We start from the raw sequence: 26,666 nt of genomic DNA, 5'->3' as shown, positions 1-26,666 counted from the left end.
AGTTTGACTCAAATCAGTAAATATATATTTTTTTTTAAATGTTTCGGTCTTTATGCTCTGCAGAGTTTTATTCTGACTCTGAACTGGTCCTGAGTTTTATGATTTGAACAAAAAGTTTCATAAAAGTCACAGCGCGCGAGGCCAAACAACCTGCTGTGACGTCACGTGTTTCCATGTGTCTCGTGTTCCTCTGCCCCGAGTCTGACTCTTCACGGGCGACAGTTGAGAAAGTTGGCACAAGACGCACGAGAACACACACACACACACACACACACACACACACCCCCACACACACACACACACACACACACACACACACACACACACACACACACACACACACACACACACACACACACACACACACACACACCCCCCCACACACACACACACACACACACACACACACACACACACACACACACACTCTGTCTGTCCTTCCTTTCTCTCTCTCTCTCTCTCTCTCTTTCTTTCTCTCTGTCTGTGACGTTCTCTGTTTTCCGTCTGCACTTGACGCGTAAAAACTTGGCACAAAACGCACGAGTACACCTACTCTTTCTCTCTCTACCTCTCTCTCTGTGTTTCTCTCTGTCCTTTCTTTCTCCTGTCTCTCTCTCTGTGTGTTTCTGTCTGTCCTTTCTTTCTTTCTTTCTTTCTTTCTTTCTTTCTTTCTCTCTGTCTGTTCTGTTCTCTCTGTTCCTTCTGTTCACTACGCGTAATTTGTGAAACTGCACAAAACTCCCACGTATGCCAACTCTCTCTCTCTCCCTCTCTGCTCTCTGTCTCTCTCTCTTCCTCCTCTCTCTCTTTCTGTCTCTCGTGTTCTCTCTCTCTCTTTCTGTCTGTCGTGTTCTCTCTCTCTCTTTCTGTCTGTCGTGTTCTCTCTCTTCTTTTCTCTGTTCATTACGTTATTTGCGTAATTTGGCACAAAACGCGCGCGCCTCCTCTCCTTTTCTCTGTGTGTGTTCATTCTGTCCTCTTCTCTCTCGCTCTGTCCTCCCCCTCTTCTCTCTCTCTCTCTCTCTGTTCATTCTCTCCTCTCTCTCTCTGTCGTTTCCTCTTCAGTGTTGGAGCAGGACTCGCGCTCTCCAGACGCGCGGATGGTTTAATGTGACTGAAGTCCACGTCTCCAAACGTGAGTAACGTCCTGAGTTATTTAAGAGGAGTTATTGACTTTAAACTTTAGTTATTGACTTTAAACACTTTAGTCTCATTTTGTGTCGTTCTTTTTCTGAACTTTGAGGTTGAGTTTGGAGGAAACAGCAGTTTGTTTTTGCGCAGCGCAGAGAAACGCCGCTAAACTTTAACGTGTAAAGTTCATTTTAGCGCCATGTTTCAGCGCACTGCGGGGGCTCTGCTGTAGGGGGCGCTGTGGTTTGTTGTGGTTCGGTGTCGTTCACGGCTCTTTCCTTCGGGAGCCGTCATTTCGCGGGTCGGTGCGTCCCCGCGGATTAAAGGTGTGGATTTCACCGGAGACGAGATCCGCTTACAGCGAGAAAGAGAGAGGGAGAAGAGGAGGAGGAGAGAGGAGGAGAGGAGAGAGGAGTAACAGCGAGAAAGAGACGAGAAGAAGAGAAGAGGAGAGAGGAGGAGAGGAGAGAGGAGGAGAGGAGAGAGGAGGAGAGGAGAGAGGAGGAGAGAGGAGTAACAGCGAGAAAGAGACGAGAAGAAGAGAGAAGAAGAAGAGAAGAGGAGGAGAGGAGAGAGGAGGAGAGAGGAGTAACAGCGAGAAAGAGACGAGAACAGAGAGAGAGGAGAAGAAGAGGAGAGAGGAGAGAGGGGAGGAGAGAGGAATAACAGCGAGAAAGAGACGAGAAGAAGAGAAGAGGAGAAGAAGAAGAGAAGAGGAGAAAGGAGGAGAGGAGAGAGAGGAGGAGAGAGGAGTAACAGCGAGAAAGAGACAAGAACAGAGGAGAGAAGAAGAAGAGAAGAGAGAAGAGGAGAGAGAAGGAGAGAAGAGGGGGAGAGAGGAGAGACATGGAGAGGAGAGAGAAGGAGAGAAGACTAACAATGAGAACTAAAGTGTCAAAAAGAGACACACGGGAGAAGAGACATGGAGAGGAGAGAGGGAGAGAGGGAGAGAGGGAGTCCCGGGACACTTAAAGTGACTGAGAAAGGAAAGTGTTTTATGTTTGACTTTTGATGGACACAGTTGACTTTCCTCCACAGAGCGAGGTGTTCTTAGGAGCACCTCAAACACCACGAGGGGAGGGCATCTGACACACAGGGAGGGCATCTGACACAAGTACTCTGTTAAATACTCATTGTGAGTACTTGTATTCAGTTTCTGACCATTGGAGCAGAAGTGCAGCCACATCTGTGTCAGTCTGCCCCGGGGCGGCCGCTGTGGCACATGTGACTGTGGTCAGTATTTAAAGAGCACAGTGTTACAGTGTTTTAAAGCTGCACTGTGTAACCTTTCAGATAGAAGAGGGTCAAACTTCTGTTTACAGACACAGGCGGGTCACAGGTCACAGGTCACAGGTCACAGGTCAGATCTGTCACTGTTTTTGTCCCATTGTATTTTTACAGCAGTAACAGCGTTGTACTTTCAGTTGAGTAGAGTTGTCACATAGATGAGTTTAATGCCATACTGTGGATTATTCCAGACAAAGCTAAAACCAAGGACACGAGTTCAGTCAGATCAGTTTAACTTTTATCTGTAGGTTAGACTTGTTTTTGTGTAAACAGATCGACTTTGTCTCTCACACGACACAAGAGACACAGACCAGGCTTTGATCTTATGGTTCACACCAGAGGGTCAGGACACAGTGGACGGCTGTAGTTGGACGGCTCTTGTTGGACGGCTGTAGTTGGACGGCTCTAGTTGGACGGCTCTAGTTGGACGGCTCTTGTTGGACACCTTTAAATTTGAGTGAAGACTCCTCCATCGTCCTGGACGTCCTGGACTCCAGAGTGTCCGTTGTTGTCTCTGTCAGTTGTGGATGTTTTGTGTCTGTGTGAACGCTGCAGACCTGAGGGAGCGACTGACGCCTGAACGATAAAAACGCGACGCGTCAACGCCAGATTTGCGCCGCTCTGATGCTTGAAAACGGGTCTGGTTAAGTTCAGTCTGTTTCAGTCCTGGTCTGGTTCAGTCTGGTTCAGTCTGGTTCAGTCTGGTTCAGTCTGGTTCAGTCTGGTCTGGTTCAGTCTGGTTTGGCTCTGTCTGGTCTGGTTCAGTTCAGTCTGGTCTGGTTCCGTCTGGTCTGGTTCAGTTCAGTCTGGTTCAGTCTGGCCTGGTTCCTTTTGGTCTGGTTCAGTTCAGTCTGGTTCACTCTTGTTCACCTGGTTTGGCCCCAGACTGTGACCCTGGCTCTTGTGTCTGAGCGCGTGCAGATCAAATGTCCCAGAGTGCAGTGTAATGTGATTATACAGCAGAAAGCCACGCCCCCTGTCTGTCACCGGGTGAACTGTCGCTATGGAAACCTGTTTGGACAATTTACTCAAAAGTCAAACGTAAACAACAGGAGGTTTTGGCAACAAACACAAACGTCACAAACTTCAGTGATATTCAGACGATCGTGAGACTCAAACACTGACGTCCAATCAGATCTGTTTATTTCTGTGACACGTGTGAAACGAAGCAGCTCATTGGTCGATCATGATCACATATATAATCACATTAACAGTTTAGTGCAGAAATACGCCGTGTTTTTCAGCCTCTGTGATGTTTTTTTCTTTTTTCTCATGAGCCAACGTGTTTGTTCTGATACAACAGACCATCTGCGACCTGATTGGCTGATCCACCTGTCAATCAAACCCATCTGACCTGAGATTCACAGTGACCGACTCAAAGTACTGCAGGACGTGTCAAAGTACTGCATTAGTGTGTCAAAGTACTGCATTAGTGTGTCAAAGTACTGCATTAGTGTGTCAAAGTACTGCATTAGTGTGTCAAAGTACTGCATTAGTGTGTCAAAGTACTGCAGGAGTGTGTCAAAGTACTGCAGGACGTGTCAAAGTACTGCATTAGTGTGTCATAGTACTGCATTAGTGTCTCATAGTACTGCATTAGTGTGTCAAAGTACTGCATTAGTGTGTCATAGTACTGCATTAGTGTGTCATAGTACTGCATTAGTGTGTCAAAGTACTGCAGGACGTGTCAAAGTACTGCAGGACGTGTCAAAGTACTGCAGGACGTGTCAAAGTACTGCAGGAGTGTGTCAAAGTACTGCAGGAGCGTGTACTGCAGGAGCGTGTATTTCTGTTTCCAGAGGTGGAATGTAACAAAGTAAATGTAGTAAAGTACTGTACTTAAGTATACATTTAGGTATCTGTACTTTACGTAAGTGCATTTTACAGTGTGTACTTGTTACTTTTACTTGAGTACATTTGAGAGCAGTATTTGTACTTTCTCCTCTACATTTTTAAACAAATCACCACATCTGAAGTTTTATAAGACTCAAAATCTGCATGAAATATTTGGCTCTATTTTACTTTAACTACATTTTTAACAGGTACCTCAATACGTTTTCATATGATACTGATAAGTATTTTTTTCCCAGGATCTGTACTTTTACTGAACAAAATTGAGAACTACCACAGTGTGAATGTCAGACCAGAGGAGTGTGTGTACATGTATGTGTGTGTATATGTGTATATGGGGGTGTACTTGTATGTGTGTATATATATGTGTGTGTATATATGTGTGTGTACATGTATGTGTGTATAGGGGTGTACTTGTATGTGTGTGTATATATGTGTGTACATGTATACGTGTGTGTATATGTGTGTGTACTTGTATGTGTGTATATATGTGTGTGTGTATATATGTGTGTATATATATGTGTGTGTACATGTAGGGGTGTGTATGTGTGTGTATATGTGTGTACATGTATGTGTGTACATGTACTTGTATGTGTGTGTATATATATATGTGTGTACATGTATGTGTATATATATATGTGTGTGTATATATATGTGTGTGTACATGTATATGTGTGTGTACATGTATGTGTGTGTGTATATGTGTGTGTACATGTATATGTGTGTGTACATGTGTATGTGTGTGTATGTGTGTGTACATGTATATGTGTGTGTACATGTGTATGTGTGTGTATGTGTGTGTACATGTGTGCGTTCTTCAGGTTCGTGTCGTGTTCATTCACACTTGTGTTTTTTTCAGATGCAGCAGTTTGTGGGAGTTTGACCTGAGTTTAACGATGGAGCGAGAGGGATCGTTCAGGAGGTAAAGAAACACACACACACACACCCACACACCCCGATACACACACACGCACACACACGTATACACACACACAGGTCTCTTCTGTGACGTGTGTTTCTCTTTGGCACAAACACAAACATTGGAGCTGAATCCTCTCGTTCCCAGACCCTCTTTCTCTCTGTCACTCTCTCTCTTTCACTCTCTCTCCCTCCCTCTCTCTCTCTCTCTCGCTCGCTCCCTCCCTCCCTCCCTCCCTCGCTCGCTGACCCTCGTCTTTGTTCTCTAATGAGTCTGACACACTCACACTTTCTCTCTCTCTTCCTGTTGTTCCCTTGTTCCAGTTTTTTCCAGAGTTTATCTCCAAAAAAAATCACATGAGAAACAAAAGCACAGACAGAAGAGCAGGGACGCGGCTCAGTCGGTAGAGCGTGTGTCAATGCGATTCCAGCTCTTACCCCCTCACCCAAGTGTGTGTGTGAGTGTGTGTGTGAGTGTGTGTATAAATGTGTGTGTGTGTGTGTGTGTTTGAGTCTTGAAGGTGGAAACATTTTATATAAAATGGTGAAAAACGTGTCCAAATCTCAGACGCTGCAGTTTCTGAAGTTTCAGTTTCCTGCAAAAAACAAGTAAATATCCTGTAGTACTTTGTATTTAAAAAACATCTAACTCTGTAGTTTAGACTCTTGTAGTTTGTTGTAGTTTTATCTCGTAGTTTTTTGTAGTTTTATCGGTTCATGTCTCAGATGTGAATGTCCCGGGACGAGTTTAAACGACTTATTCTGTGTTAGAAACAGACGGGACGGGGTCTGGTTGTCTTTCAGCGTCCCGAGTCTGTCCTACTCCGTCCTCTGGTCCTCTAGTGTCTCTAGTCTCTCTGACTCCGTCCCCCTGGTCCTCTAGTGTCTCTGACTCCGTCCCCTGGTCCTCTAGTGTCTCTGACTCCGTCCTCTGGTCCTCTAGTGTCTCTAGTGTCTCCTACTCCGTCCCTGAGTGTCTGAGCTCTGAGTATTTTACCCTAAAATGACAAACCTTCATTTCAAATCTGTGACTTTATTTTCACGTCCAGAGACAATGAACTTTTACGCCTGAGGACAGAGAGGACAAAGTGTTTCCTGTGGGATGGGACAGAGTCTTCACACATGTTCACGTCTCCTCAGATCAAATGTATTTAAACACAAACAATAACGATATTTTCCTCACAACATGAATTTACTCACAATTTAAACTACGCACTGAGAAATAACTCCAGATTTGGAAAAAGAAATGATAAAAGTTTGATTTTGCTGCACAGAAAATATCAGATCCACAGAGATTCTGAGGACACACAAAAGACGACGTTTCTGAAGACACTTTGGTCACTATTATGTCATGTACTACTACTATACTTCAGATTTATTCAGTGTTTCTTCTTTTCTCACACTCAGAGTTTCTATTGTAGCCACAGCCGCCCCGGGACAGACGGAGGTGCGGCCGATCTGCGCCTTCAGACGACATAAAAAGTCCAATCTGTAGTTTTTTCACGACCTCCTGGGCCTGTAGATCTGAACCGTCTCTGTCTGAAGCTCATTATGTAACGTCTGATGTCATCACTGAAGCGCGTCCTCAGCTTCATTCTTCCCCCTTGGAATGTGTCACCTTTAAATACGTCCCCCTCCCTCCCGCGGCTCAAAGAGTTCATTGTGGCGTCGGCTCACGGGGCCGGCGGCTCACGTGTCGCCCGCTCGGCGTTTAGTGCGAGAACAGACGGTGACTAATGACCAGGACTAAACCAGGACTAAACCAGGACTAAACCAGGACTAAACCAGGACTAAACCAGGACAAGACCAGGACTAAACCAGGACTAAACCAGGACTAAACCAGGACAAGACCAGGACTAAACCAGGACTAAACCAGGACAGCGATTCACTATTTGACCATCTACAAAAAAGAAAAAAATATATTTTGAAGTCGATATTGATCCAGTTCATTTTTCCTTAATTTGACTAAAACACTGAATGTTCAGAATCAGATTTTTCCTCCAAATCGTCGCCGTTTCCCTGTTTCTTTGAGTTACTCAGTTTCTGCCGTTTCGTCTGGTTCAAAAATAGCAGTGTGAGTTTCTTTCTCTTTAGACACAAAGGTAAAGTCTCAGGGTTAACCACAGGAAGAAGGAAGTGAAAGAAACATGAGGCAAACTGTGACAAACTGAGAAACACAACGGCCATTATCATCAGGCGCTTTTTATTTAATTATTTATCTATTTTTTTATTTAGATTTTTATTTTTTACATTTTTTTATGTCTAATTGCATTATTTATTTAAAAGAAATTACAATTTAATTTTTTAATTAATTTCTTTATATTTTTTAATTATATTTTTGTATTTGTTATGTTTATTTGTATTGTTTATTTTTATTTTATTTTATTATTTTAATTTAAATTTTTGTGTTCAATTTGCCACAAAGACAAAAATAGTCAGACTTTTTTTTTTCTTTCTGAAATCATCATCGAGCACTTTTAATTTTAAATCCATTTTTCATTTCTTTCTGAGGCCAACGCTCCAGTTAAACCCGATGTGTCGCTGCAGAAACGTCACGATAAAAGAAAAAACTGAAATGACTTTGTCTCAGATTCAGATGAAAATAAAAGAGGAAAATCCCAGTGAACTTTACACAGAACAGACGGGTTAATTATTACTTCGTTCTGTTTTTCTTTGTGACTCAGGCCTTTAATGATCCACAGTCTCTTATTCTGCCCCCTACAGCTCAAAGCTTTTATTACAACTCAAATAAAAAAACAAAAAGACTGAGCCCAGATTATGTTCCACGTTTCATTTAGTCCATGTGGTGATTCAAACGCCGACTTAAGGTTTTAAAGTCTCTGTCCCTGATTTTTACGTCTTTTTTACGTCTTAAAAACATGAAAAACAGAACTAGTACATTCAGAACATCCTAATTACTCACCAGGATGAGTTTAAAAGCACTTTTCACGACTCTCACAGACCAGAGCGGAGTTTTAGCATCACAGCAGTGTTAACAACTAGCATGCTAACACGCACCTCCTGATTCGCAGACGATAAAACATTTTCTAATTAGATTCAGACAGAAAACAGCGACTTTAAATGCACCAGCAGATCTGTGGATACGGCTCATCTGGAGCAGGACGCGGCTCAAATATGTCACTGCACTTTAAAGATACTTGAGCCTAAATCACTGTTAATAAACTGTTTGTTCATTATGATTTAGGTCTTTGTTCATGCTTTAATAAGACTTAAATACATGTGATTATTATAAAGGACATTATCTCCATGTATCTCCAAAGTGAGCCGTATTCAGAGTGAGCCGTGTCCTCTTGGTCTGATCCTCTGTGTGTCTCTGTGTGTCTCCGTGTGTCTCCGTGTGGCTCTGTGTGTCTCCGCGTGGCTCCGTGTGGCTCTGTGTGTCTCCGTGTGTCTCCGTGTGTCTCTGTGTGTCTCCGTGTGGCTCCGCGTGTCTCTGTGTGTCTCCGTGTGTGTCTCTGTGTGTCTCTGTGTGTCTCCGTGTGTCTCCGTGTGTCTCTGTGTGTCTCCGTGTGGCTCCGTGTGGCTCTGTGTGTCTCTCTGTGTCTCCGTGTGTCTCTGTGTGTCTCCGCGTGGCTCCGTGTGTCTCCATGTGTCTCCGTGTGTCTCCGTGTGTCTCCGTGTGGCTCTGTGTGTCTCTGTGTGTCTCCGTGTGGCTCCGTGTGTCTCTGTGTGTCTCTGTGTGGCTCCGTGTGTCTCTGTGTGGCTCTGTGTGTCTCTGTGTGTCTCCGTGTGTCTCCGTGTGGCTCTGTGTGTCTCTGTGTGTCTCCGTGTGTCTCTGTGTGTCTCTGTGTGGCTCCGTGTGTCTCTGTGTGGCTCCGTGTGTCTCTGTGTGTCTCCGTGTGGCTCTATGTGGCTCCATGTGGCTCAGTTCTTCTGGTTTAATCACAGTCGACAGCGCCTCGTGTCATAAAGACGCTGAACAAACACAGATCTGACTCATAAAACACAAAAGACTGTGTCAACTTTAATCACACAACGTAAACAACGAGATAAGAGTCAACACACCTCACACAAATGAAAAGTTAATGCCACACTGTGGAACATTTCACATGAAGGGAGGGCATCTGACACATTAAAGAGCCTGTACCTCATGTTTCTGAGACGTGACATAATCAGCTCTGAGTCAAAATGAGTCCAGTGTGTCTGAAAATAAAGACATTTAAGGTCTGAGGATCAGGAAGGGGGTGTTAGCATGCTAATTATTATTGTTAGCACTAAGGAACCTACAGGACTAAACTAGGACTAAACCAGGACTAAACAGGACTAAACCAGGACTAAACCAGAGCTAAACTAGGACTAAACCAGGACTAAACCAGGACTAAACCAGGACTAAACCAGGACTAAACCAGAGCTAAACTAGGACTAAACCAGGACTAAACTAGGACTAAACCAGGACTAAACCAGGACTAAACCAGGACTAAACCAGAGCTAAACCAGGACTAAACCAGGACTAAACCAGGACTAAACCAGAGCTAAACTAGGACTAAACCAGGACTAAACCAGAGCTAAACTAGGACTAAACTAGGACTAAACCAGGACTAAACAGGACTAAACCAGGACTAAACCAGAGCTAAACTAGGACTAAACCAGGACTAAACCAGGACTAAACCAGGACTAAACCAGGACTAAACCAGAGCTAAACTAGGACTAAACCAGGACTAAACTAGGACTAAACCAGGACTAAACCAGGACTAAACCAGGACTAAACCAGAGCTAAACCAGGACTAAACCAGGACTAAACCAGGACTAAACCAGAGCTAAACTAGGACTAAACCAGGACTAAACCAGGACTAAACCAGAGCTAAACTAGGACTAAACCAGGACTAAACTAGGACTAAACCAGGACTAAACCAGGACTAAACCAGGACTAAACCAGAGCTAAACCAGGACTAAACCAGGACTAAACCAGAGCTAAACTAGGACTAAACCAGGACTAAACCAGGACTAAACCAGGACTAAACCAGAGCTAAACTAGGACTAAACCAGGACTAAACTAGGACTAAACCAGGACTAAACCAGGACTAAACCAGGACTAAACCAGAGCTAAACCAGGACTAAACCAGGACTAAACCAGAGCTAAACTAGGACTAAACCAGGACTAAACCAGAGCTAAACTAGGACTAAACCAGGACTAAACCAGGACTAAACTAGGACTAAACCAGGACTAAACCAGGACTAAACCAGAGCTAAACCAGGACTAAACCAGGACTAAACCAGAGCTAAACTAGGACTAAACCAGGACTAAACCAGGACTAAACCAGAGCTAAACTAGGACTAAACCAGGACTGAACCAGGACTAAACCAGGACTAAACCAGAGCTAAACTAGGACTAAACCAGGACTAAACTAGGACTAAACCAGGACTAAACCAGGACTAAACCAGGACTAAACCAGAGCTAAACCAGGACTAAACCAGGACTAAACCAGAGCTAAACTAGGACTAAACCAGGACTAAACCAGAGCTAAACTAGGACTAAACCAGGACTAAACTAGGACTAAACCAGGACTAAACCAGGACTAAACCAGGACTAAACCAGAGCTAAACCAGGACTAAACCAGGACTAAACCAGAGCTAAACTAGGACTAAACCAGGACTAAACCAGAGCTAAACTAGGACTAAACCAGGACTAAACCAGGACTAAACCAGAGCTAAACTAGGACTAAACCAGGACTGAACCAGGACTAAACCAGGACTAAACCAGAGCTAAACTAGGACTAAACCAGGACTAAACCAGGACTAAACTAGGACTAAACACTCTGTAAAGTTGTGTAAAGTGCTTATAAACTCATCACTGTGAGTCATGAGGATGTTCTGATGCATAGGGTCAGTGAGAAATAACTGTTTTTTCATGTTTTAAGACTTGTTTTAAATCTTGCACCGCGGCGTTAATGCCCCGTCCTCTGTAGCCCCGCCCTCTGTAGCCCCGCCCTCTGTAGCGCTCGTGTTCTACACTGATATTTATTGTTGTTTTTGTGTGTTTTTTGCGTTTTGGATTTCGAGGACTCTTCAAAATAAGCTGCGTCTGGGCAGTGGCTCGTCCTCCAGCCTCACGGACCTGTCCCAGTCCAAAGGCTCCGGCTCAGGGGACAAACCCGGGACTCTGGGGGGTCCGCCCGACGAGTCCCGGGACAAGGGGACGCAGCAGCGGCGAGCGGGGGCCAACGCCACGTGGAACAGGTCAGTACTGCACGTTTAAACACACACTCTGGAACTTTTTTAGTGGATTATCTGACACCTGCTCGTCTCTATGGAAATACGATATGAGAGATGAAGGGGTTTAAAGCCATACTGCGGAACATTCCAGTAATATCTCCATGGAGTCAAGCAGGTGACGGACTCCGGAGAAAATGTGAGTTGGTTTGGTGAAGAAAAGTTGGGAAGAAAACAGACAGATTGATAAACTGGTTGACCAAAATATCGGGCCGATATTTGGCCTTTTTAGCGTATGGGGTATCGCCTGAAATCTCTAGCAGAGGGCGATATTTTGTTTTGGTCAATCTTCTGTCAAAAAATTCCTCATGAAACTTTATATTAAACATGTGATTATGACGAGATAAGTGCACAAAAGTGACCTCAGCTCTGACAGGTCTGTGGACGAGTGTGTAGGAAATTAAAATGACAAAATTCGGGGAAAACAATCTCAGTATCGGCATCGGTCATGAAAAATCCCATATCGGCCGATCTCTAGAAGAAAAGTACAAACATAAACACAGTGAGCATATGTCCAGGGCCGTCCTCTACGAACCCTGAAATCATCTCATTGAGCGTTCGATGTGACCGACGCCTCTCGTGGTCACGTGTTCTGGTCTTGGTCACATGTTCTGGTCTTGGTCACATGTTCTGGTCTTGGTCACATGTTCTGGTCGTGGTCACATGTTCTGGTCTTGGTCACATGTTCTGGTCGTGGTCACGTGTTCTGGTCTTGGTCACATGTTCTGGTCGTGGTCACATGTTCTGGTCGTGGTCACATGTTCTGGTCTTGGTCACATGTTCTGGTCGTGGTCACGTGTTCTGGTCTTGGTCACATGTTCTGGTCGTGGTCACATGTTCTGGTCTTGGTCACATGTTCTGGTCGTGGTCACGTGTTCTGGTCTTGGTCACGTGTTCTGGTCGTGGTCACATGTTCTGGTCTTGGTCACATGTTCTGTCTTGGTCACGTGTTCTGGTCATGGTCACATGTTCTGGTCTTGGTCACGTGTTCTGGTCTTGGTCACATGTTCTGGTCACATGTTCTGGTCACGTGTTCTGGTCGTGGTCACATGTTCTGGTCTTGGTCACATGTTCTGGTTGTGGTCACATGTTCTGGTCTTGGTCACATGTTCTGGTCTTGGTCACATGTTCTGGTTGTGGTCACATGTTCTGGTCTTGGTCACGTGTTCTGGTCTTGGTCACATGTTCTGGTCGTGGTCACATGTTCTGGTCGCATGTTCTGGTCTTGGTCACATGTTCCGGTCTTGGTCACATGTTCTGGTCTTGGTCACATGTTCTGGTTGTGGTCACATGTTCTGGTCTTGGTCACGTGTTCTGGTCTTGGTCACATGTTCTGGTCGTGGTCACATGTTCTGGTCGCATGTTCTGGTCTTGGTCACATGTTCCGGTCTTGGTCACATGTTCTGGTCTTGGTCACATGTTCTGGCCTTGGTCACATGTTCTGGTCTTAGTCACATGTTCTGGTTGTGGTCACATGTTCTGGTCTTGGTCACATGTTCCGGTCTTGGTCACATGTTCTGGTCGTGGTCACGTGTTCTGGTCTTGGTCACGTGTTCTGGTCGTGGTCACATGTTCTGGTCTTGGTCACATGTTCTGTCTTGGTCACGTGTTCTGGTCATGGTCACATGTTCTGGTCTTGGTCACGTGTTCTGGTCTTGGTCACATGTTCTGGTCACATGTTCTGGTCACGTGTTCTGGTCGTGGTCACATGTTCTGGTCTTGGTCACATGTTCTGGTTGTGGTCACATGTTCTGGTCTTGGTCACATGTTCTGGTCTTGGTCACATGTTCTGGTTGTGGTCACATGTTCTGGTCTTGGTCACGTGTTCTGGTCTTGGTCACATGTTCTGGTCGTGGTCACATGTTCTGGTCGCATGTTCTGGTCTTGGTCACATGTTCCGGTCTTGGTCACATGTTCTGGTCTTGGTCACATGTTCTGGTTGTGGTCACATGTTCTGGTCTTGGTCACGTGTTCTGGTCTTGGTCACATGTTCTGGTCGTGGTCACATGTTCTGGTCGCATGTTCTGGTCTTGGTCACATGTTCCGGTCTTGGTCACATGTTCTGGTCTTGGTCACATGTTCTGGCCTTGGTCACATGTTCTGGTCTTAGTCACATGTTCTGGTTGTGGTCACATGTTCTGGTCTTGGTCACATGTTCCGGTCTTGGTCACATGTTCTGGTCGTGGTCACATGTTCTGGTCGTGGTCACATGTTCTGGTCGTGGTCACATGTTGAGGACGGCATTTAGAGACAGTTCAAACCTTCATTTATTTGTATTAGTCTGATCATAACTTTAGTGTAATTTAGACGAGTTGACTCTTGTTTACATTACGGTTGCTCGGTAACAGAACTGTAATTACCTCCACCATCTGCTGTCCATGTCCAACCAGGAAGTAAAACTATAAACTCCACCTGGACTCATTCAAACGGGCCGTGCACTCGTGAACGTTCAGGCCGCTCTTAAACTCTGTCGGTGGCTTTGTTTGTCGTCACCGCGTACAATCTCACGGCCGGTTTCTTCACTTCGTAGAATCTCACGGCCGGTTTCTTCACTTCGTAGAATCTCACGGCCGGTTTCTTCACTTCGTAGAATCTCACGGCCGGTTTCTTCACTTCGTAGAATCTCACGGCCGGTTTCTTCACTTCGTAGAATCTCACGGTCGGTTTCTTCACTTCGTAGAATCTCACGGTCGGTTTCTTCACTTCGTAGAATCTCACGGCCGGTTTCTTCACTTCGTAGAATCTCACGGCCGGTTTCTTCACTTCGTAGAATCTCACGGCCGGTTTCTTCTGGTAAATGTAAACCCTGCGTCTGTCCTGAGCCGTGACGTTTAGCCTCGGGGAGCTTCTGGAGTCCTTTCACTCGGCGTCCATCTTGTTTTTGAATCCTCTTCTGCTTCACTGGAGCTTTTCTCCTCGGCTTCTCTCCGATGCCTCTTTTCAAAGGTTTTATTTCGACACAGAAGAAGCAGAACAGGGTTTGCTTCAGGGTTTGATCTTTGTGGACACGAGAACGTTACCCAACTTTTAAAACGATCGATGCCCTTCATGACCTTTACCGTCGTCAAGATCTTCCATCTTCTGCTGATCTGGGGCCGGATCACGAGGGCGGCTGTCTAACAGGAGACTCACAGACTTCCCACACCCCAGACACTTCCTCCAGCTCCTCCCAGTCGACATGGCCCTCCCCCGTGTGACAAAGCTCCTCCCCCGTGTGACTAAGCTCCTCCCTCTCTCTAAGGAAACTCATTTAAACACTTTATCTGCCATGATGTTCTATAAGTCATTACTCAAAGATCAGGACCAAAGAGACAGTAGGACCAGAGAACTAGACCAGGACTAGACCGGGACTAGACCAGGACTAGACCAGGACTAGACCGGGACTAGACCGGGACTAGAACAGGACTAGACCCTCACTCGTGACCAAGTTCTTGAGATACTTGAACTTTTATTTCTCAGTCTCAACATCAGAGAAATAAAAATCCTCTTTACCTAAACACAGAGACTTAAGCTCAAGAGACTCAGAGACACAAAAGACCAACTGTGAGGAGGAGGAGTAAGGAGGAGGAGTAAAGAGGAGGTGTAAAGAGCAGGAGTAAGGAGGAGGTGTAAGGAGCAGGTGTAAAGAGCAGGAGCAAAGAGGAGGTGTAAAGAGGAGGTGTAAGGAGGAGGTGTAAGGAGCAGGAGTAAAGAGGAGGTGTAAGGAGGAGGTGTAAGGAGGAGGTGTAAAGAGCAGGAGTAAAGAGGAGGAGTAAAGAGGAGGTGTAAGGAGGAGGTGTAAAGAACAGGAGTAAGGAGCAGGGGTAAAGAGGAGGTGTAAGGAGGAGGTGTAAGGAGCAGGAGTAAAGAGGAGGTGTAAGGAGGAGGTGTAAGGAGGAGGTGTAAGGAGCAGGATTAAGGAGGAGGTGTAAAGAGGAGGTGTAAGGAGGAGGTGTAAAGAACAGGAGTAAGGAGCAGGGGTAAAGAGGAGGTGTAAGGAGGAGGTGTAAGGAGCAGGAGTAAAGAGGAGGAGTAAAGAGGAGGTGTAAGGAGCAGGATTAAGGAGCAGGATTAAGGAGGAGGTGTAAAGAGGAGGTGTAAAGAGGAGGAGTAAGGAGCAGGAGTAAAGAGCAGTTTTGTACTTTCATGTGTTTAACAAGGAACTTCCAAAACGTGAGTGTTTCCCGTTCACTTTTTCCTTTATGAAGTGAACAGTTTAATCCCGGTACATCCTTGACCTTTGACCTCTGTTCTATTTTAAATGCGATGTGAACTCTGAACTCCCGACTCCTCACCAGGAAAGTTACACAGTGCAGCTTTAAACGGGAAAGGCTCGGCTTCAATACTAAAATAAACAAAAGTGTAAAGAGTCGTTTAAGTGCCGTCTGCTCTGGACAGTAATGATAAATGTACACGGGCTTTTGTGTACTTTTACTTTTACTTTGTACACATAAATATTTGCGTTTCCTTGTTTTCGCAGTATCCACAACGCCGTGATCTCCGTGTTCCAGAAGAAGGAGATGGGGGAAAACGAGCTGTACACTCTGAACGAAGGAGTGAGGTCAGTGGGGCGTTTTTTTATTACGAGGCTAATTTAAACTCAGGGCGACTTTTACTGAGTCTCGACGCTCGGCCGCTTCAGGAGAAAAAATGAAAACTAAAACAACGCTCAGACGCTAATCCCGCGCGGCGACGGGGTCAAACGGCGACGGAAAAGTCTTAAAATTCCGAGTCGCCGCTTTAGCCGAGTCCGACGCAGAGGAGTTGAGTTCGTGCGCCGCGGTTTTATCTCGTTTTAAACTTTTAATAAACATTTTTAAAGCGAGGGAAATGTAGGATTATGTTTCTGGGCGTGGCATGTTTAAAGAGCACTGTGTAACCTGCTCGTCTCCATGGAGATGTCGCTGCTTTGACTGAAACAGAGAGACGCAGGTGAGTTTATGTATGAGATCTGTGGAGAAGTGAGCTGACTCAAAACAGTGCATGTGTTTTTTAAAAATATTTTTGAAGAATAAAACAGATGAGCTGCTGGGGGAGAGGTGGGTTAAGTGTCTTGCCCGAGGACACAATGGCAGTGTTCATCTGCGGGAGCCGGAATCGCACCGTCGACCTGTGGTGTTTATGTCGAGAGCAGGATTCAAACCGTCAACCCAGTGCTGTTACTCAAGTAAAAGTATTAAAAAGTGTGAAAAACTAATTCAAGAGTAAAAAAGTAACATGCTCGTACTTTTTACATTTGCGAGTACATTTTTAATCAAGTACTTTAATACTTTTACTTGAGTAACAGCAGAGTTGGGAACGATTTACTTAATTAATCATCACGAGCACAGACGGCACAGAACTTAATATAAATACTGAGTTATTTTAGTGTAATCTGCTCTAGTGGACTTTTGTTTTGTGCTAGAAAATAAAAAAAAGTTTGATTTCATAAAGGTTATCCCAGTGTGAACCTGTCCTGACCCTGCCCTGACCTCCTGACCCCGCCCTGACCCCACCCTGACCCTGACCTACTGACTACATGCTGACTGTGGCCCGACCCTGTCCTGACCTCCTGACCCGTCCCTGACCTCATCCTGACCCGCCCTGACCCTGCTCTGACCTCCTGACTCTGTGCTGACCCTGCCCTGACCCGTCCCTGACCTCATCCTGACTCTGTCCTGACCTCCTGACCCCTCCCTGACCTCATCCTGACCCTGTCCTGAGCTCCTGACCCCTCCCTGACCTCCTGACCCTGCTCTGACCTCCTGACCCCGCTCTGACCTCCGCCCTGGTGTCTGTAGACAGCTGCTGAAGACGGAGCTGGGCTCGTTCTTCACTGAATATCTCCAGAACCAACTGCTCACTAAAGGCATGGTGATCCTCAGGGACAAGATACGATTCTATGAAGGTAAACGCACAAAAATGACACACACACACACCCCCCCACACACACACAGACACACACACACACAGCTTTGTAGATGTTACACACTAATAATACAGTGAATGAAACAAAACACAACTCCAGTCTGTTTTTGAGGAGGAAACATCAGGATCACGACTTAAACCTCAGAGTCAGTTCTCACATTTGAGCCTCACACCCGTCGCACAAACACGTCGCACAAACACGTCGCACAAACACGTCGCACAAACACTTCGTTTTGTAGAATAACAACATCAGGTGATTGTGTGGAAGTGATTCAGGAGATCTGTGGTAACGACAGATCAGTTTCTCGATAAAACCCACACGGAGCGATAGTGGCGTTTCAGTTTGTCACTCTAACCAAACAGGAAGTACTTGTGCGTCAGTTACTCAAAACCTTTCGACTCTCGTATCTGGGCCAGAGATCGACGATGACCTCACCGTCACGCGGCGGCGGCGCATCAGTGACACTCTGACGTGAAGGCTGGAGGTCAGGTTGTGTTTTGGCGGTGAGAGATTGTACAAATGTCACAAAACAATGAAATGTGGTCAGAAAAGTGTCAGGATGTGAAAGGAGCAGGGCCGTCAACAGAGATATGGAGGCCCGGGGCAAGACGCCTCACATGGGCCCCCCTCGAAGAAAAAAGAACAGGAAGACGATCTAATTCTCAGCCCTTTGTTTCCCCCGTCATAATAATAGTAGGAAAAGTAGTAGCACAAAACAGCATTATGGGTAATTTTGGCTGTGTATATTAATTTCTGTATGAAGTCCCAAGGTCAAATTGTGTTTTTCTGTGATTGAATAAATGCTAAAGAACTATGAAATATTGTAGGAAAAATAGCAGGTCAGTTGCTATTGTTGTAATAGAAGTAGTAGTAATAGTATAGTTGGTAAAATAGTAGCACAAATAAAAAATATATGGAGCTAAGAAACTATCAAATGTAGGAAAAGTAATAGGCTGGTTGTTATTAGGCAGAGGGCGCTGTTCCAGAGTCTGGGTGGAGTGAAGAGATGAAGTAACTTCCTCAAATAAAGAGGACCCATAGAGCAGCGCGTTTAAAGAGGACCCACAGAGCGACACGTTTAAAGAGGACCCATAGAGTCACACGTTTAAAGAGGACCCATAGAGCAGCGCGTTTAAAGAGGACCCATAGAGCGACACGTTTACACAATAATAACATTTTTAATAGCTGTACTATAATTCCTTGGAGACAAACCGGTGGTGGACCCTCGAGGATTCTAATTCAGTATTTACTTTTGAACTTTTAATCAACTTTTTAATTGCTTCCAGTAGTAAAAGTGATTGTTCTGTTTGTTCTTGTATAAATTCCCGTTTCTTCTTGTTTAAAATCCCGTTTCTTCTTGTGTAAATTCCCGTTTCTTCTTGTATAAATTCCCGTTTCTTCTTGTGTAAATTCCCGTTTCTTCTTGTTTAAATTCCCGTTTCTTCTTGTATAAATTCCCGTTTCTTCTTGTATAAATTCCCGTTTCTTCTCGTGTTTCAGGTCAGAAGCTGCTGGACTCTTTGGCCGACACTTGGGACTTTTTCTTCGGTGACGTCCTGTCGATGCTTCAGGCCATTTTCTATCCCGTTCAGGTACAGTGTCATCAGGGGCGTGGCCAGTACAGTGTCATCAGGGGCGTGGCCAGTACAGTGTCATCAGGGGCGTGGCCAGGGTGGGACAGGGGGGTCTGCTGTCCCGGGCCCCAGTGTCTTAAAGGACCAGGAAGTCCTGGTTTAGGGCCAGTCTAGTCCTGGTTTAGATCTGGTTTATTCCTGGAGTCTATCCCTGATGTGTGTACTGTGTGTACTGTGTGTACTGTGTGTACTGTGTGTCCTGTGTGTACTGTGTGTCCTGTGTGTCCTGTGTGTACTGTGTGTACTGTGTGTCCTGTGTGTACTGTGTGTCCTGTGTGTCCTGTGTGTACTGTGTGTACTGTGTGTACTGTGTGTACTGTGTGTCCTGTGTGTACTGTGTGTACTGTGTGTACTGTGTGTACTGTGTGTACTGTGTGTACTGTGCTGTATATTTAACGTCACTTTGCTCCTCAGGGTAAAGAGCCGTCGGTTCGGCAGCTGGCTCTGCTCCACTTCAGAAACATCATCGCTCTAAACCTCAAACTGGATGAAGCTTTGTCCAAACCACGAGCCCGAGTCCCACCCTCCATCATCCAGATGCTGCTAATACTACAGGTACTACAGGTACTACAGGTACTACAGGTACTACAGATACTACAGGTACTACAGGTACTACAGGTACTACAGATACTACAGGTACTACAGGTACTACAGGCCGCCACGTACACGGCCAGGCAAAAGTCTGGACACCCTCATTCATGTTTTTTTTTATTTTCACTACTTTTTACATTTTCTATACACACAGAAGACATCACATCCATGACAGACGAGTGCAGTTTTATCCAATCAGACATTTTTAGATGAGAACCATATGTAAACAACTGTCTGCGACTCTCCCAAAAAGGTGTTTCTGTGTCTCGGTTCAGCTTTTTTCAATCCACATTTCAACTCCGTGGTTTTAAGTATCGACCCATAAACGATATCGACTGATACCAGAGCAGAGACCACATGTTTATATAAATGGACACAGCTAACCTGCTAGCCGCTACGTCCCAAACAGGAAGTGATCATGGTGCACTTCTGACTCCAATTCACTTTCTATTGAAAAACTCTCACTCCTTTGTCTGTACCTGGTCTTAAATGTTCGTATTAACCCTCTACATGATCCTGGGGTTTTTATTTCACTTTTGCGTCCGTAAATCAAGATATGAACATTAATATCAGACAAATCAGGCGCCGTCTTTCCCCGAGGTCGTTCCTGTTAGCGCGCTGTCAATCAAACCTGTTGCAAACCTGTTAAACCTGCGGTGTGGGCGTGACCTTCTTCAGCCTCGCTCTGCATTGTCTCTTTCCTCTTTGCCATGATATTAAAACAAATGTGATCTCTTAAGTAACGACAGATTAAGTTTGTATAAATATAAATATCGAGTGTTTTGTAGAGCAGAGGAGGCCGTGGACTCGTACAGGAAGTGTAGCGTGTGAAGGGCGAGCGCAGGACTCTTCCCATGACCACGCCGCCCCTCTGAGTCTGTCTGTTTGTTTGGCCCTCAGAGATGTGCATGTAAACACCCCCATAAAGAGCGGAGTCAGCAGAGCGGGGCGAGCGGGGGCGGGGCCTAATACACTGTAAATACGGGACTGAAGCGGAGATAACGCCGCAGTGTGTGACGCCGCGTGTTTCTATGCTTTTTGAGGACAGACTGGTCCTAACTTCACCCACAGTCACCACTCGTCCAGCTCGAAACGGACCATTTTACACCATTTTCTGATCCATGTTTTAATTGTAACATATATTTAGATTGTGCTGCTGCCAAAAAGAGTTAAAGCAGAAGTTATGAGCTGGATCGGAACACAAAGTACGGCTCTCGAAGGTGTGAAAGCAACGACGGAGACAGACGTTTAGGCTGTGGCTTGTGCCTTATTTTAACAGTAAAGATCATAGTGTGTTTATATAAATGGACATAGCTAACCTGCTAACAGGAAGTGATCATGGGCTGCACTTCCTGTTCCATCAGCTCTGGCTCTAATTCACTTTACATTAACCCTCTGGTGCACAGCGGTCACTGCGGTGGACAGATACTAAAACAACTTTCTCTTTAATGCACTGGTTTATGTGGAGTGCTCTCTGCTGCCACACTCCATTGAGATCAATTCAGTGGTCAGTCGGTGTAACTGCAAGTAAATTTCCTCTGATTGGTTTTCTTATTCAGGCCTAAACGTTGCATCTAAACAGTGTTTAAATTTCCCCAAAAAATGTTGAAATGTTTTTCAAAGCATAAAAAGAAACATGTGTCTGTATATTTACAATAGAACACAAGTTAATTCATATTTACAGGCAGTTCACGATGTTGTTTCATGCCCTGAGAAGAAGAAAAATACTTCAGAAAAAAAATCTTGACCAAGGCTTTTATAATTGATGCATCAGAGGGTTAAAAAAAACGTGGCTCCTCTGTCTGTACCTGCCTGAGGTTCTGGGCTGGTTCTCATCCTGGTGTTTGACATGTCCGTGTTTAAAGTCGCTCGAGTTCTTAGTTCAGTCGTTCGGTGTTTCCACAGTTAAATAATTCCCTGTAAATATTTACATCAGAAACATTATTCAAAGTGATGCCGTTTTGCTAAAGGCACATGACACAAATACATCAGAGAACACAGAAGGATGTTGATAGAAACATTAGCGAGTTGCTCTGGTAAATATGAAACTGATCCAACAGAGAAAACGAGCAAGTGACAAGTGCACGATGCTAATGCTAACCGCTCTTAGCAACAAACGACAAAAGACTCCGCGACCCCCGTGTCAAACAACAGATAAAACTTTACACACGTGAGGAATTAACATTTTACCGCAGTTTAGACACATTTTTATCAGCACAGACAGACCTGGAGTCGTGTTTTGTTTCTTCATATTGAGGCTGAGCTCTTCTCTCAAACATAAAACACTCTTGAAATTAGACATAAAAAATCCTTCTGTACTTTTCATGAAAATGTCGTAAAGTCCGAGCTGAGTGTGTGATATTTATAGAGCTGATCTTTTTGTCCCGCTGCAGGAAAAACTGCCTCTGAAGTTACACTGTCCCATATAACTCTGTGAAGGAAAGTTTTGCTGCAGTGGATAATTCTGTTGTTTCCTATTAAAAACGTGTTGCTAAGAGACCAAACTGAGCAAAAACTGAGCAAAAACTGACCAAACTGACCAAAAACTGACCAAAATGACCAAACTGACCAAAAACTGACCAAAAACTGATCAAACTGACCAAAAACTGACAAAACTGGGCAAAAACTGACCAAAAACTGACCAAACTGAGCAAAAAACTGACCAAACTGACCAAAAACTGACCAAAAACTGATCAAACTGAGCAAAAAACTGACCAAACTGACCAAAAACTGACCAAAAACTGACCAAACTGAGCAAAAACTGACCAAACTTCTTTCCCCGAGGTCGCTCCTGTTAGCGTTAGCAACAGGTTTGATTGACAGCGTTGCTAAGCGCCCGCTCCCTGATAAACCAGCAGTGCGACCGGGAAGGGGCGTTACCTTCAACAGCCTCGCTCCTGATTGGCTCTTTGGTTGCTATGATACTCGCGGTCGGAATTTCAAATATGAAACTCTGCTCCAGATTAGCCGCTGTACCTGCGTTAGCCTTGATTAGCTTCATTTGGGGCTGAAGCTGTGGTTGAACCTGGAGCTCGTCTGAAGAGTTTTACCGTTAAACTTCAGAGCGTTTTATCGTTTTTATTGCTGCTGTTTCATGTGTTTGTAATTTCCCTCGAGTCGTGACGTCGGTTCATTGATGCGTGTTTTTCTTGTGGCGAGTTGTGGTCTGGACCTGGTTCTTCTGCTCAGATCTGCCTCAGGTTTCACACTTTTACTGAAAAAGATCACAGACTTTTGGAAGGAGAGAAAGAACAAAAATAACGACTCGTTTATCGATAATGAAAGAAGAAAAGTGGAGGTTTTGTTCTGAGAAACAGTTTTAGAGTTTTTAAATTTTCCATCGCAACAAGGTCAAAAAGAGACCAAGACCAGGACTAAACCAGGACTAGACCAGGACTAGACCAGGACTAGACCAGGTCTAAACCAGGACTGAACCAGGACTAAACCAGGACTAAACCAGGACTAAACCAGGACTAAACCAGGACCAGGACTAGACCAGGACTGAACCAGGACTGAACCAGGACTAAACCAGGACTAAACCAGGACTAAACCAGGACTAAACCAGGACCAGGACTAGACCAGGACTGAACCAGGACTAAACCAGGACTAAACCAGGACTAAACCAGGATTAGACCAGGACTAGACCAGGACTGAACCAGGACTGAACCTGCCTGTAATACTGGACTTTTAAACACACAAGACAAACATGGACTGAAATGTAGACGATATTTTGAAGTTTATTTCTGAAACATTATTTACTGTATAAATTTGCAGCAGGGTCAACAGAACTGTTGGGTCTGGGGGCAGGACGCCTCACATGGGCCCCACATTCTGGGCCCTTAAGACCCCGGGGCCCGGGTCACACAGACGTCTGTCCCGCTGAAACGTCTCTATAAATGTCTCCACACTGTCCTCTGTGTCTCAGGGCGTCCATGAGTCCAGAGGAGCCACAGACGATTATCTGCGTCTGGAGAGACTCATCCAGAAGGTGGTGTCTCCATATCTGGGCACGCACGGCCTGTTCTCCACAGACAGGACCGGCTCACACTGCTCCTCCTGTCTGCTAGGTACGACTCCTCCTGTCTGCTCCTCCTGTCTGCTCCTCCTCCTCCTCCTCCAGTCTGCTCCTCCTCCTCCTCCTGTCTGCTCCTCCTGTCTGCTGGGTACTGCTTAAAGCAACAGTGTAACTTTCTGGTGGTGGCCTGCCCCCTGCAGGATTCTATGGAAACTGCAAGTCCAGAAACATTTTGTCGCTCCAGATGTTTATGAGTTATGCCACACTCTGGAACATTATAGCCAAAGGAACTACACCTACCCTTTAAACAAAGGCCCCGAGTCAGGTTTGTGGAGATGCAAGTCCACTCAGAGTAAGGACCAGTGCTTTTCAAAAACATGAAAAGAAAAAAAATAAATAATATTGCCAAAAAAAATAAAAATAATTATAATTATATATATATATATAAATATAAAATAGATAAATAAATTGCAAAAAAAAAAGCAAAATATAAAATGAAAAAAATAAAATAATTGCAAAGAAAAAAAAATAGCTAAAAAGTCAGACAGTGGGAGATAAGTTGATTATTAAAATGTGGTCAGTCCGTTCTGATTTAATTTGGATTTTTTTTTCTCTCTTTTTCGATGACGATGACACGTACACTTCTGACGTATAATCTTTTTTGCGTCTGTCTCTTCTCCAGAAAAGCGTCTGCAGCCGTCCTGGTCCAAACCCGGTAACTCCCCCGTGGCCAAGAACCCGGTCGTCCGCTCCAAAAGCTACAACGTCCCGATGCTAACGCCGCTGGTGGAGTCCGACCCCGACCCCTCTGGAGCGCTGGCCGCGGGCGTCCGGAGACACTCTGTGTCGGAGATGACCCTGTGCGTGGAGGAGAGCGAGTCCGCGACTAACGCTAACAACGGCGGCAACGACAGTCGGACCGGCTCCCCGAGACGAGCCAGCCAATCACAGGCCTCCACCGGGTCGTCCATAACAAACAGTACACACTCAGGTCAGTGCGGCGTCTGTGAGCGTTTGGAAAAGAGCGGGAAAGGCTAATGCTAATGCTAATGCTAAGGCTAATGTGGAGCGGTGGAAAATGTGACTGTTTGCCAAAGTATTATAGTAAAATGTGCTCTTGAGCAAATATAAACGTTGTGTAACGCACTTTACAAACGTTTTCAAACATGTTTTCCTCCACAGACCACTCCCCTTTAGACCCGACGTCCAGTCCTCAGTCCAGTGGAGCCGCAGACCCCTCCCCCAGCCTCCTGCCCGACCCGTCCCCAACCGAGGACGCTCACGGGGCGGGCTCCCTCCTCTCCTCCACCCCCTCCTCCTCCTCCAGAGCCTTGGTGCAGGACACGAGCTCTGGCCCGAGTCCCACGTCCAGCCCTGACCTGATGATGGCCCACACTCCTGACCTGATGATGGCCCACACTCCTGACCTGATGATGGCCCACACTCCTGACCTGATGATGGCCCACACTCCTGACCTGATGATGGCCCACACTCCTGACCTGATGATGGCCCACACTCCTGACCTGATGATGGCCCACACTCCTGACCTGATGATGGACGACCTGATGGACAGTCTGGACTCCGAGACTGAACCGGACGGGATTTTTCTGAACTTTAGGAGATACTCAGGAAGTTCCACACACAGCGGCGACGGCAACAGGCAAAGTGTGGCATGAAGACGCAGAAATAACGCACACGACACGCACTTTTTATGGTCACATATTATCAAAACGTTCAAAAAATAAACAAAATCCTTAAGCAGCCATGTTTGTTTTGACACGGACGTTTCTGATTGGCTAACGCGCCCGTCGATCACGCCCCTGTGAACTCTGGGAGACGGACCGGACTCACATCTGCGTTAGAGAGTTGAAAAAGTGAGTCGTCGATGGAAACACAGCCGTCCCGGGGCGTATTGACGTTGACGCGGCTGCTTTTTTGTGCCAACGGCGTTTCCGATCACAACCCGCTCCCTGGAAAAAGTACATTTCTCCACTCGTTTTTCCCAAAGACTTTCCAAAAAAAGTAAAAAAACTCAGGGATAATCCGCTCTGTGGCACTTAATCTGTGAAACTGCATCAACTGCTACGAAAACGGTTCATTGTTGTCGTGTTTTAAATGTGTTTTTGGATTTAAAACCGTCACATTGTGGTATTAGCATTAGCACGTAGCTCGTTAGCCTTTGAACTCTTGATTTTTCTAAAAGTCTACGGGGAAAATGAGTGTGAATTTTGACTTTATCGAGCTTCAAAGTGGGCGGGACTCTTGAGACGGTGTTAAATCCACGCACGTTTTGAGTAAAGATGGAATTCGACTAAAAAAAAGAACATTTTGCATAATATGTGACCTCCTTTGCACAAACTACTTTGAGCCCGACACTCCACACACTCGTGTTTTAAATCGACTTGTTTCTCGTTTAAATAATATTTTTCTAATCGACAAAAACAATCAAATCTAATCTGAAATGTTGAACTATTTCAGTCCAGTGTTTTTCTATTTGTCTGATTAAATGTGGGGATAAAAATCATGGGATATTTTCTCAAGTGAAAAAATAAAGATGTTTTGTATCTGCACCGTGTCGTCTGTTTGTGTTCAACTTTAACCTTAAAGGATCAATATTAACAGTAAATAACAGTAAATAACATGAAATACACAGATTAGAGGCAAAACCAGTGGAGCCTGATTTTAGTTAAACTTAAAAAATAGATTCTTAAATATATAAACAAAATAAAAATAAAAAAAGATTAATGTTTAGAGCATATTTCACTTTTTGACAACAGAGGGCGCAACAAACAGGACTAAACCAGGACTAAACCAGGACTGAACCAGGACTAAACCAGGACTAAACCAGGACTAAACCAGGACTAAACCAGGACTAAACCAGGACTGAACCAGGACTAAACCAGGACTGAACCAGGACTGAACCAGGACTGAACCAGGACTGAACCAGGACTAAACCAGGACTAAACCAGGACTAAACCAGGACTGAACCAGGACTGAACCAGGACTGAACCAGGACTGAACCAGGACTGAACCAGGACTGAACCAGGACTGAACCAGGACCGAACCAGGACCAGACCAGGACCAGACCAGGACTAATCCAGGACCGAATCAGGACCGAACC

General features: G+C 45.2%; 1 protein-coding gene across 1 annotated transcript; it reads left to right on the top strand.

The window, feature by feature from the left end:
• Window positions 1–506: 506 nt before the first annotated feature.
• On the top strand, window positions 507–26,114 carry LOC117379649 (proline-rich protein 5-like). Its single transcript, XM_033976355.2, has 10 exons — window positions 507–1,135; window positions 5,129–5,191; window positions 11,209–11,385; window positions 15,878–15,958; window positions 17,178–17,284; window positions 18,806–18,897; window positions 19,354–19,494; window positions 23,456–23,597; window positions 24,228–24,536; window positions 24,728–26,114. Exons 2-10 carry the CDS (start codon window positions 5,166–5,168, stop codon window positions 25,219–25,221), a joined length of 1,569 nt encoding a protein of 522 aa, XP_033832246.1. The 5' UTR covers window positions 507–1,135; window positions 5,129–5,165; the 3' UTR covers window positions 25,222–26,114.
• The last annotated feature ends 552 nt before the right edge of the window (window positions 26,115–26,666 follow it).

The sequence above is a fragment of the Periophthalmus magnuspinnatus genome, chromosome 12, assembly GCF_009829125.3.
Source record: "Periophthalmus magnuspinnatus isolate fPerMag1 chromosome 12, fPerMag1.2.pri, whole genome shotgun sequence".
Lineage (NCBI taxonomy): Eukaryota > Metazoa > Chordata > Actinopteri > Gobiiformes > Gobiidae > Periophthalmus > Periophthalmus magnuspinnatus.
This window is presented reverse-complemented; position numbering and strand designations above follow the sequence as displayed.